The sequence below is a fragment of the Natrix helvetica genome, assembly GCF_964273705.1.
Source record: "Natrix helvetica genome assembly, chromosome: 7".
NCBI lineage: Eukaryota > Metazoa > Chordata > Lepidosauria > Squamata > Natricidae > Natrix > Natrix helvetica.
Window position 1 is genome coordinate 64506206 of NC_138558.1, and position 12552 is coordinate 64518757.

General features: G+C 41.1%; 1 protein-coding gene across 1 annotated transcript in view; it reads right to left on the reverse strand.

Annotated features, from left to right (window-relative positions):
- Positions 1-12552, reverse strand: part of KIT (KIT proto-oncogene, receptor tyrosine kinase) — a 144504-nt gene that overhangs the window by 93933 nt on the left and 38019 nt on the right. Inside the window, exon 2 of the mRNA XM_081959290.1 lies at positions 2391-2636. Coding sequence (XP_081815416.1) covers positions 2391-2636 — 246 coding nt within the window. The remainder of the gene's footprint in view (positions 1-2390; positions 2637-12552) is intronic.

Here is a 12552-nt window from a genome sequence, read left to right on the forward strand (position 1 = left end):
CTGACTCACCCTTGTCGCTGTTTACGTCCCTGGGCCCTATCTCTAACGTCAAGTGGCAGTTTCAGAAAAAGAAGATGTTTTTATTGTGTGCTCGGGTGCAGAGGGGTGGGGGGGATGAATCCACTTTTCTCATGATCCTGAATAGAGTCAGGAGAACGCTTGGCTACTAGAACACATAAATTCGACATTGTTGGAATTGCGTATGTCTAGCTTAAGAAAAAGAACCAGGGGTAACATGATAGCAGAGTTCCAATATCTCAAAGGCTGCCACAAAGAAGAGGGAGTCAAGCTATTCTCCAAAACACCTGAAGGCAGAATAAGAAAATAAGGATGGAAACTAATCAAGGAGACAAGCAACCTAGAGCTAAGAAGGGATTTCCTGACAGCTAGAACAATGGTCAATGCCTGGAATGCACTACCTGACTCTGTGGTTTCTTCCCCAAACCCCCACAACTTTAACCTTTGGCTATCTACTGTCGACCTCATCCCATTCCTAAGAGGTCTGTAAGGGGCGTGCATAAGCGCACCAATGTGCCTACCGTCCCTGTCCTAAAATTCCCTTGCATTTGTATTCATTTCATGTATTCATAATCTTGTATATACTTATATCTATTATCCTATACATGCTTGACAAAACAAACAAAGAAATAAATAATAAATTAACCAGTGAAACAACTTGCCTCCAGAAGTTGTGAATTCTCCAACACTGGGAGTTTTTAAGAAGAGATTAGACAACCATGTGTCTGAAGTGGTGTAGGGTTTCCTGCCTGAGCAGGGGGTTGGACTAGAAGACCCCCCAAGGTCCCTTCCAACTCTGTTATTCTATTTTATAGAAGTTGGTGTCAGAATATTTAAAATAAATATTTAGTGTCAATCTATAATTTTCAACGTTTTTCTGTCTTTAATATCCAGAAAGAGGTCTGGTGATTATACCACATACAGAAATACTTCCCTCCAAACAGTACTTTGAAACTGATACCAAGTTAGATCAACATTTTGCCAGTGTCTCGCAGCTGTGCAAAAAGGCAGGTATCATGTTTTTTTTTTTAGAAGGGGGAGCTTCCACCAGAAGTAATAGCTTTCTATCTTTACCAACTCAGTGCTGTCCAAATGGATTGAACTGCTGTGGCTGTACTAGACCATGATTAAAAACAAGTGGAATTGCAATCACAACCATGACCTGAATTTTTTGAGCATACCCTGTGCATGCACACACACACACACACCAGGGGGTATATATTACAAAAGTAAAGGGGTCCCTGTTGATTTTATTCTGCTAATCGTTGGCAACTCTAGGAGGTGGTGCTCATTTCCATTTCAAGGCCTTTGAGCTGGCTCTGTCCAAAGACATTTTCTGTGGTCACGTGGCCAGCATGACATCACAGAGCGCTGTTACCTTCCCAGTGAAGTGGTACCTATTTATCTACTCGCATTTGCATGCTTTCGAACTCCTAGGTTGGCAGAAGCTGGAGCAAGAAGCAGGAGCTCATCCCGTCATGTGGTGCTCGGGTCTTGAACCTGGGCTGCCTGTTTTCCAGCCGACAAGCCCAGCATCTTTTTCCCCCCAAGTTTTTTGTTTTTTTTATAAAAATGTCAAATCAATGCACGAGCAATGTGGCACCTGGGTGCCATATATTCCAATACAAACAAAACTAGTCAAATTAAACATTATTATACATCCAATCAACATGTAAAATTCCCATAACAATACGCATCTATATTTGGTTACAGTCTACCATTATTCAATTATTCCACCTATTTCTCATTATTACTTTCATTTTATCAAATAGAAATGTAATACATCGATATTCCCTTTATTTCTATCTCTTACTCTAGCTCTTAATCATATCGCCCTACATTAAAAAGCTTTCTCTTCCTTTCCTGTCTAACTTCTAATCATGTCATCTGCCTACAAAAAGAGAAAAAAAAGAAAGAAGAGGAATGGACAGGGAGATATAGGAGAAGATAGTTCAAATCAAGAATCGAAAACTGGTATCATCCATCCATAATCTCTTGCCTGCTTTATACTTTAGTTGCTATGCTTTAAGTAAAGAGGAGTAGATAGGAAACCAAGTCAAAACAACAATAAAGAAAGAAAGAAAGAAAGAAAGAAAGAAAGAAAGAAAGAAAGAAAGAAAGAAAGAAAGAAAGAAAGAAAGAAAATCATCTACCCATCATCCCTTGCCCGCTTCAATACTTCAGCTGCTATGCTTTTTTTTTTTTTGACTGGACAAGCCCAGCATCTTAACACCTGAGCCACCGCATTGCCTGTAAGTATAAACGGGATGGCTACAAATGCAAACTGAATCCAGCCTTCCTACCTAGTGCATTTTAGAAAATATGCATTTGTGACAAAGAAAAGGAAAGCAAAAAGATGAAAATGAAATTACCTTTAACGAAAACATAAATGGAGCTGTTGGAGCTTTTTCCGCTCTTGCATTGATAGGTTCCTGTGTCTGATGGTCTTGCACGAGTAACATGCACTTCTTTAGTTTTGAAATTCTTTAACTTCACGGTTGGGTCAGCACTATGAAAGACCCAAGTCACTGGGCCATCATCGGTACAGGTCAGCTTAAATTCTTGCCTGCTACTCACAACCAAAGTAGATCTTGATGGGGAAATGGAAGGTGCACCACCTACCCAAAAATAAATGATATGGTTAGTGTTTTGTTATTCTCCACCGATTTATTTTTTTAAAGATTGCAGATTTATGTACATTTAATCTCTTTACTGATTTTCTTGACTGTTCCAATACAGGTAGCCCTCGATTTACGGCCACAATTGAGGTCCACATTTGTGTTGCTAAGTGAGTTTTGCCCCATTTGATGACCTTTCTTGCCACAATTGTTAAGTGGATCATTGCAGTTGTTCAGTTAGTAACAAAAGGTTGTTCATCAGTGAATCCGGCTTCCCCTTTAGCTTTGCATATCAGAAGCTCACAAAAGGTGATCATATGACCTTGGGACACAGCAACCGTCATAAATATGAGCCAATTACCAAGCATCTGAATTTACCAAGGGGATGCTGCAACAGTCATAAGGGTGAAAAATGGTCATAAGTCACTTTTTTCAGTGCCGTTTTAACTTTGAATGGTCGCTAAACACACTGTTGTAAGCAGTGCTGGGATTCAGCCAATTCGGGCGAACCGGATATTAATTTTAATCTGGTTCGCCAAACCGGTAGTTGGAAGGACTGGCTGACCCCGCCCACCCAGCCCTGCACCTCCCAGGAGTCTCCATGCAGCCGGTTCATCATACCAGGCAAGTGCAGGACCCGTGCGGAGGTTTGGAGAGGGCGAAAGACAGGCTTATCGGAAGTACTGGAAACAGGCCCGCTTCCAGCCTCTGGAGAGCCTCCAGAGCCCAGGGGATGCCATTTTCACCCTCCCAGAGGCTCGAGGAAAGCCTCCGGAGCCTGAGGAAGGCGAAAACGCCCCTCCCCCCACCGTGGTGCAGGAAACCAACTAGGTCACGCCTCCACAGCCACGCCCACCCAGCAACCAGGCAGAGAACCGATTGCTAAAAGTTTTCAATCCCACCCCTGGTTGTAAACCAAGGACTACCTGTATTTTTATCCTACCTGCACCTTTTTTCAGCTCAAACTGGTCAGAATTTAACCAACCTGGGAAAAGCACTAAGCCTTTATGTGACATACCATTACTGACATACCATTATTTTCCTCATACAGATCTCTGAGCTCCTTTCAGCACCTCAGCGGAATTCCAAATCACATTATCACTTTTATTATTAATCCCATTTAATCAATTAGAGGGAGCTTGTTTAACCTCTTCACCAACTTCAAAACATTTTGTTCTGTCTCTTATTCACCATCCCTTCTTCTCTTCGACTATATTTTTCTTTATGCCGTGTGCAATAACTTTCAACTTCTTTTTTTGAACCAACGTTTTCCTGTATGCATTTTTTCTCATCCACAGAGCCTTCCATTTCATCACTCTGTCTAACATCCTACTTTATAACTCAGTCATAAAACAGGATGCTATAATATCATTTCTATAGCCTTTTTTCATTCACCTGCTTTCCATTCAACGAGAGAATAATCTATCATCTAATGTTGTTGTACAGGATTCTGGTCCTGCTTTCACTTTCATTTCTTTCCCCCTTTTTATCTGTTATGTTTCTTTCTCTTTCCCATTCTCTTAAACGATTAAGAAAATGGTGTGTCAAGTTCCAAAAAACAACAAAAACACATTGTTATTCTTCCAACCCTGGTTTTTTTAAAAAAATTGTTCCTCACCTAGGCAGAATACTTTCAAAGTAAAGCATTCTGTCACCCGCATAAAGCCTTTGGGAACTATTAGGGAGGAGTATCTTCATCCCTGTTCTCTCACATCATCCTGGGAATCAGACAATGTTCCATCACATGATATCTCTCATGCTAGAAACCTCTTAAGTATCCTTTTCATGAACACATCTTTCATCACAAACAATCAAATACATCATGGCTTTTATATACATTACTAGCTGATGAACTGGTGTTCCCCGGGTATTTATAGACATTGAAACTTTTATCTGACAGGGAGCTGTTTGTCTGACGGGCATTTCTTCCCCCTACTCCCATCATCCTTGCCTTCTCCCTTCCCCCTCTCATGCGCTCCTCTTTCCCGCCCTGTCTACCATTCTGGCACATTGCCCCAAACCCACCAGGTGCTTCACCATTGGTCCACTGGAGGGCAAACGTCATGACTGGTTTTCCAGAGGAAACTGCGAAGGAACTGATATCACAAACAATTGCTGCTCTAGGACGCAGCACTTGCTCTCCTTAATGGGCCAGGCATTCCAGAGTTATGCTGGAACACACACACACAACCCAGGGGTGTCTTACCCCCCCCACACACACACATACTATTTGTTTCCAGAGGGTAAGTCATTTGTGTACCAAGTTTGGTATATACAGTATATATCAAAGATATATGATATAAATATTACAGTGTTTGGTCATGTGTACAGATGGGCTTCAACGTACGACCACAATGGAGCCTAACATTTCTGTTGCTAAATGATGTCTGCAACAATATTCAAAACCTCACAACAGCAGGAAGAGGAAGCTAGGCCCAAGCCTCACTAGAAGTCCCTAATGAAATACCCACTGGGGGAATCGAGTTACTTTATAAATGGATCTTAGCTCATGTCCAATAATTTGTTTGTCCAGCACAGACAGAACACATCGATTAATTATTTCTTTCCAAAGCTGAATTTTCTCACGGTGGGAGACAAAGTCTACAAATGGAATTGCAGAGACATTAACCCGGTCTCAGATGCATTTGTTTACCATCTCGGCAGGTCTTAAATGTACAGAGATATTAAAAGGATGTCAGGTAAATATTTTGGATGGTGGGAAATCCAATGAAAGTAAATTACAATAAGACTCAGAGGGAGGATCAGATTCTTAAAGGAATTTAATCAACCCAGTCAATAAAGAGCTTTTCAAATCAACAACCGAGTATGGCAGCGAAATATTGATTGAATTTGAGAGGTCAGAATTTAAATTCCAGCACAGACATGAAATGCAAGAAGACCCGTAATGTATCAGGTCCAAATGGAAAAATTCCAACTGCCAGAAAAAGATACTAACAGATCACAAGTAATAACATTTCAGCAAGCAAACCAAAGTAAGACCTGGTTAGTATTTGGACAAGAATCAGTAAAGAAATGCAGTGTGTTATTATTTAATGCTTGAAACGCAACATTAAGAAAACTAAGACCATGGCATTCAGCCCTCTCAATTCCTAGCAAATAGATGGGGAAGAAATGGAGGTAGTGACAGATTTTATTTTCCTGGGCTCCAAGATCACCGCAGATGGGGACTGCAGCCAAGAAATTAAAAGATGCTTGCTCCTGGGGAAGAAAGCTATGGCAAATCTAGACAGCATACTAAAAAGCAGAGACATCACCATGTCAACAAAAGTGCGTATAGTCAAGACTATGGTTTTCCCAGCTGCAATGTATGGCTGTGAAAGTTGGACCATAAGAAAGGCTGAGCATCAAAGAATGGAGGCCTTTGAATTCTGGTGCTGGAGAAGATGCCTGTGAGTCCCTTGGACTGCAAGGCAATCAAACCAGTCAGTCCTAGAGGAGATCAACCCTGACTGCTCTTTAGAAGGCCAGATCAGGATCAGGAAGAGGAAACTCAAATACTTTAGCCACCTGATGAGAAGGAGAAGAGCCTAAAAAGAGCTAGGAAAGATTGAGGGCAAAAGAAGAAAGGGACGACAGAGAATGAGGTGGCTGGATGGAGTCACTGAAGCAGTTAGGCTTGAGCTTAAATGGACTCCAGAGGATGGTAGAGGACAGAAAGGCCTGGAAGAACGTTGTCCATGGGGTCACGATAGGTCAGACACAACTTCACAACTAGCAACAACATTATTTAATGCATGCAGTATTAGATAATAGAATAAGAAAAGATAGAAATATAGCTATTTAGGTCTGTAGACTAGACAGAGAAGTAGAAAAAAACCAAGAACCTTGAAGGAACGCAATGCCAGGTATATCATTATTCTAATTGTTATCATCAACGTTAGTATGTCTATAAAAAAGTAAAAACACTCTTCGATCTTGCTTGAAATACCATCTTCTAAGTAACAATATGGAAGTGCATTCTTCCAGGAATTTTTTTTTTCAACTTTCCATTCTATCCTACAATTCTTTTATTATCTTGAAGTCTGCATCAAGTCAGGCCCAACTTTTTCTCAATCGCCCAGGTAGTTCCAGCTACTGTAACTGAGATAAATGCACCACAGCAATACCTTAAAACAAAATTACTACAGTGTTTTGTAGTTTCAAGTTGGTGTCACTCACACACGTCTCACTCTTGTGATTTCCGCATTAATATTACACTTTTTCTAAAGAACGGAGTAGTTTTCCTGAAATATGCCACTGGCTTCTCAATAAGCAGTACAGGTAGTCCTCGGCTTATAACAGTTCAATTACTGACCATTCAAAGTTACAATGGCTAATTCTGCTGACTGCAGTTCAGCAGTTCGATTCTCAGCAGCTCAAGGTTGATTCAGCCTCCCATCCTTTTAAGGTCGGTAAAATGGGGACCCAGATTGTTGGGGACCATATACTGAATCTGTAAAACTGCTTAGAGAGGGCTGTAAAGCACCGTGAAGCAGTATATAATTCTGTTGCTATTTACATTTGGATGCTCGGCAACTGGTTCAGAGTTATGACGGTTGCAGTGTCTCAAGAGTCACACAGTCCCCTTTTGCAACCTTCTGACAAGCAACATCAATGGGAAAACTAGGCTCACTTCATTATTACCCTGTTTCCCTGAAAATAAGACCTCCCCGGATAATAAGCCCAATTGGGCTTTTGAGCATATGCGCTAAAATAAGCCCTCCCCAAAAATATTGCAGCACAGCAACAGCCATGAGGTGACCACACTCGCCGCCTCCTGCACCTCAAAAAGAATAAGACCTCCCTGAAAATAAGGCCAAGCGCTTATTTCAGGGGGTCAAAAGAAAATAAGACCCTGACTTCTTTTCGGGGAAACATGGTAGTATTTCTAATTTAACCATTGCAGTGATTCACTTAACAACTGTGGCTAGAAAAAGTTGTAAAATGGGCCAAAACCCACTTAGCAGATTTCTCACTTAGCAACATCAATTTTGGGCTCAGTTGTGGCCGTACATTGAGGACTACCTGTACAAACTATTCAATTCCATTGGGTTTTTCGTATCTCTTGTATTGTTCACTAATTTAATGCCCCTCTTGGGTTTTGTTTAATGGAGTCTGTTTTGTTTTGCTTTGCCAGAGAGAAGTTATAATAATGTGCTTTGTCCTTAGAGCAGGGGTGTCCAAACTTGGGAACTTTAAGACTTGTGGACTTTAACTCCCAGAATTCCCCAGCCAGCACGGCTGGCTGGGGAATTCTGGGAGTTGAAGTCCACAAGTCTTAAAGTTCCCAAGTTTGGACACCCCTGCCTTAGAGCATGCAAAGGCTGAAAAAAAAGAAATAAATGTATGGATGAAACACTATTTTCTCCTATTTCTTCATATTATTATATCTGATGCTTTAAAAACTCACATGGAGCCAGTGTCTTCTTTTTAATGTCTAATTTTCAAATCACATATGCCAAGACTACTGTTTTGTCAATAACAGATACTCTCCTCCAAGTTAAAGTATATTTCTAACAAGCTGCTCAATATAAACACATTCTCCTAGCAAGACTGGTCTTTGTGTCTGCTTCTAATCATGAATGCATTTATATTGCTTAAGGGAGAAAATAGCCCAAATAAATACTTTTAAATCACTTAAAGTAACTGTGAAAATTGCCCACTTGAAACAGATTTTTGCAATCTGTGATTTAACAAGAATAACCCATTTGTTAGGTATGCAACGTGCTACTTCAAGCAACTCCCAAAGATCAGAAAGAAGTTAATTCCTTGTTTACCCAGTTCTGAATTAGCAGGATTAGCCATCAGCAAACATGTGCTACAGGTAGTCCTCAAGTTACAACAGTTCATTTAGTGACCGTGCAAAGTTACACGGCCACTGTAAAAAGTGACTTATGGCCATTTCTTTTACTCTTACGACCATTGTAGCGTCTCCATAAAGCAGGTGAACAAAATTCAGATGCTTGGCAACTTGTTCATACTTATGACCATTCAGGGATGAAATCCACGTATCTATGCTACTGGTTCGATAGCAATGTGAGCAGGAGCATGCATTTGCTTAGCTCGCACAAACTACCTCTGGGCACATGTGCGAAGAATCAAAATGACGTCTGGGTGGGTGGGCGGAGCCAGCTACTGAGCATGCGTACAGAGGTAAACGGACAGTGGGGGGGTGGAATACGCTGTGCCACGCGATTTGTATTAGCTAGAAAGCAGGAAATCCTGCTTTGTAGCTAATATAAATCGTGCAGCACAGCTGATCGTCAGAAAAACCGGTTCGCCTAAACCGGTAGCATTTTTTTTTACTACCAGTTCGGGCGAACAGCTGGCATCTTTACTACCGGTTGGGCGAACCGGTCTGAGGCAGGGGGTTGGACTAGAAGACCTCCAAGGTCCCTTCCAACTCTACTATTGTATTATTATTGTATTGAACCGATAGCATTTCACCCCTGTGACCGTTGCTGTGTCCCAAGGTTACCTGATCCCCTTTTGTAATCTTTTGACAAGCAAAATCAATGGAGAAACCAGATCCAATGACCAACCGTGTCCCTTAAGAGCCGCAGTGATTCACTTAACAACTGTGGCAGGAGAGGTCGTAAAATGGGGCAAAGTGTACTCAACAAATGTCTCATGTAACAACAGAAATTTGGGGCTCAATAGTGGTCGTAAGTCGAGGGCTACCTGTACTAGTGTTGAGTAGCTAGGGGTAGGTTTGCTAGGATGAACATCTTCCATTGATTTAAAAGACTACATCATGCTTGGTGTAGCATGTTGACAGTTACATTTCCGCTCACTGGATGCAATCTAAAGATGATTTGATAGTCACTGAATCAAATTGATTTTCTGAAATCATGTCTAAAATATCCCGTTGTTAGATGGCCTCATGTGCATTTGCAAAATGTTTTTTTTTAATCATATCTGAATTTAATCACTGTAATTGTCCGAAACAAAAATCTAAATTGAAGTGATTTTTGCTGAGCCAAATCAATAATCTGAAATTGGGGCCAATCCAATCAATGGTGAAAAAAGTAAACTTCTACATTTGGGCAACAAAAACCAAATGCACAATATAGGTGGTACCTCGCTCAATAGTAGTAACTGTAAGAGAGATCATGGAGTCCTAGTGGACAATCACTTAAATACAGTGACGTGCGGTGAGGTTTATGGCTGGTGAGGCTGGTGACGTCATCAGGAAGGCGGGGAATGGGACCACGTGTGCTGGAGGCTCAGGCTGCCTCAGCCTCCAGCACACGTGATCCCATTCCCCGCCTTCCTGAGCGTGCACCGCCGGCTCGCGCTCCGCAGTCCTCAAAAGCGACTGGGGAACGACGAGAACGTTCCTGCCTCTGCTGGACTTTGCGCGCTCCTCGCGACTGCATATTGCAGTCGCCCCTTGCCTCCCCTGACCACACGTCCCTGCTTAAATATGAGCCAGAAGTGTGCTGAAGCTGCCAAAAAGAACCCAATACAGTCCTGGGCTGCATCAATAGACAGATAGAATCAAGACTGTGTAAAGTGTTAATACCACTTTATAAAACTTTGGCAAGAACACACTTATACTGCATCCAGTTTTGGTCACCACAAGGTAAGGATGTTGAGATTCTAGAAAGAGTACAGAGAAAAGCAACAAAATTGATTAGGGGACTGGAGGCTAAAAACATAAAGAACAGTTGCTGGAATTGATGAAACTCAAAGACTTTGGCCACCTAATGAGAAGGAAGGACTCACTGGAGAAGAGCCTAATGCTGGAAAAGATTGAGGGCAAAAAAGAAGGGGACGACAGAGAATGAGGTGGCTGGAAGGAATCACTGAAGCAGTAGGCGTGAGCTTAAATGGACCCCAGAGGACAGTAGAAGACAGGAAGGCCTAGAGGAACATGGTCCATGGGGTCACGGTGGGTCAGACACGACTTCGCAACTAACAACAAAAGTTTAATGAAAAGAAGAATTATGGGTGACGCAACAGCAGTGTTCCAACATCTAAGGGGCTGCCACAAAGAAGAGGGACTCAACCTATTCTCCAAAGCACTTGAAGGCAAGACAAACAGCAATGGATGGAAACCAATCAAGGAGATGACCAATCTAGAACTAAGGAGAAAGTTCCTGACAGTGAGAAAAATTAATTTGTTCTAACAACTTGTCTCCAGAAGTTTTAGGTGCTGCAATACTGGAAGTTTTTAACAAGAGATTGGACAACCATTTGTCTGAAATGGTATAGGGTTTCCTGCCTGAGCAGGGAGTTGGACTAGAAGACCTCCAAGATCCCTTCTAACTCTGTTATTCTGTGCATGACACAGAGGTGTGAATACATTGTTCAATTGTGATGGAGGAAGAGACATACCAGAGAAATATTCATATACACAACAATGCAACTAGTAGGAGTGGGATTACAACTAAACCAATGATATCTCAATCTAGAATAGATTTCCTCACTCACAACTAACTCAGAGTGTTGTCTTTACAGATAGCAAGAAGAAAGGGAAGATCATCAGAATTTGCAAAGGTATATTAAGGCTGGGAATGAGCTATGAATGGTCTTGACCTGTTTCCAAAAATAATGTCCAAATTTAAGTTCAACACTAAAATGAACTAGGTGCAGCCCAGCATTTGTTCTTACACTTCCAAGAACTTGGAGATGACCAAAAATTAAGCCATCAACACTTTGGCTCTTCTTAAAAGAAAAAAAAGAAAAAAAAAACCTCTGAGCCCATAGTACATAATACCTGCAGAAAAGTTGCCCAGAGAATAACTGAACTCTACAAAACTGCAATATATGCAAAATCACTGTAACATTTGCAGTGCAAGCCCATAAGTTTTAAAGTTCCCAAGTTTGGAGACCAGCATGGCTGACTAGGGATTTCTGGGAGTTAAAGTCCACAAGTCTTAGTAGTCAGATTCTTCCTTTTCTTTAATTGCAAGTGTTAATCTATTCATTTCTGCAGATTTCTAAGATTTTCTTAAACACGTTCTCATCCATAGGGATATCTTCACTTTTCCAATTTTGTGCAAATACAATTCTAGCTGCAGTTATTACATGGATAATCAAATGTACAATACAACAGCAGAATTGGAAGGTCTTCTAATCCAGCCCCCTGCCTAGGCAGGAAACCCTATACCATTTCAGACAAATGGCTGTCCAGTATCTTCTTAGAGACTTCCAGTGTTGTGGCAAGCCATTCCACTGATTAACTGCTCTAACCGTCAGGAAATTTCTCCTCAGTTCTAAGTTGCTTCTCTCCTTGATCAGTTTCCACCCATTGCTTCTATTTCCAAATATACAAATGTTGGTAATATTGTTGGATATAGGGATCATATTATCATATGTGATGGACATGTGTAGAAGCTAAAAAATATTGGACAAAAATCCGTATGTGGTTGGAGAAGATGATACAACAACATATTGACTTTAAACTAGAATTATTTTTGTTGGGGACTTCACCAGAAACGTATAGTGAAGAAAATGTATATTTGATTAACACTTTTTGCAACTGTGATTGAGACACTATTCCTTTAAAAGTATGTGTTCTATTGCATCGTAGAAATAAAACACACTCCATCTCTTATGGGTCTAAGGTAGCGAGTCATAAATGCATGCACACTTCTGCCTTGTAAATATAGCCATCTATCAGTCAAATAAGATGGGGACTTCCCCTAAGTTAACTCCTGAATGTCACATCTTGGCAGTTTTCCTTTCCTCTGTAGTAGTGTTGAACCTGTGCTGCATTTTGCACATGGCTAACCAAACACAATGTTATCAGTGAGTGATTATCACCCATATTTCTCTTTCCAAAGATCCAAAGATCTGGGCTTTGATAATCCTTCAAACATTCTCCAACGTGATGAAGGGGGACAACAAAGAGCACCATACCTCTTCATTGTTTATTGGAACATACTCTACAATGTCTTCCCCAGGAACA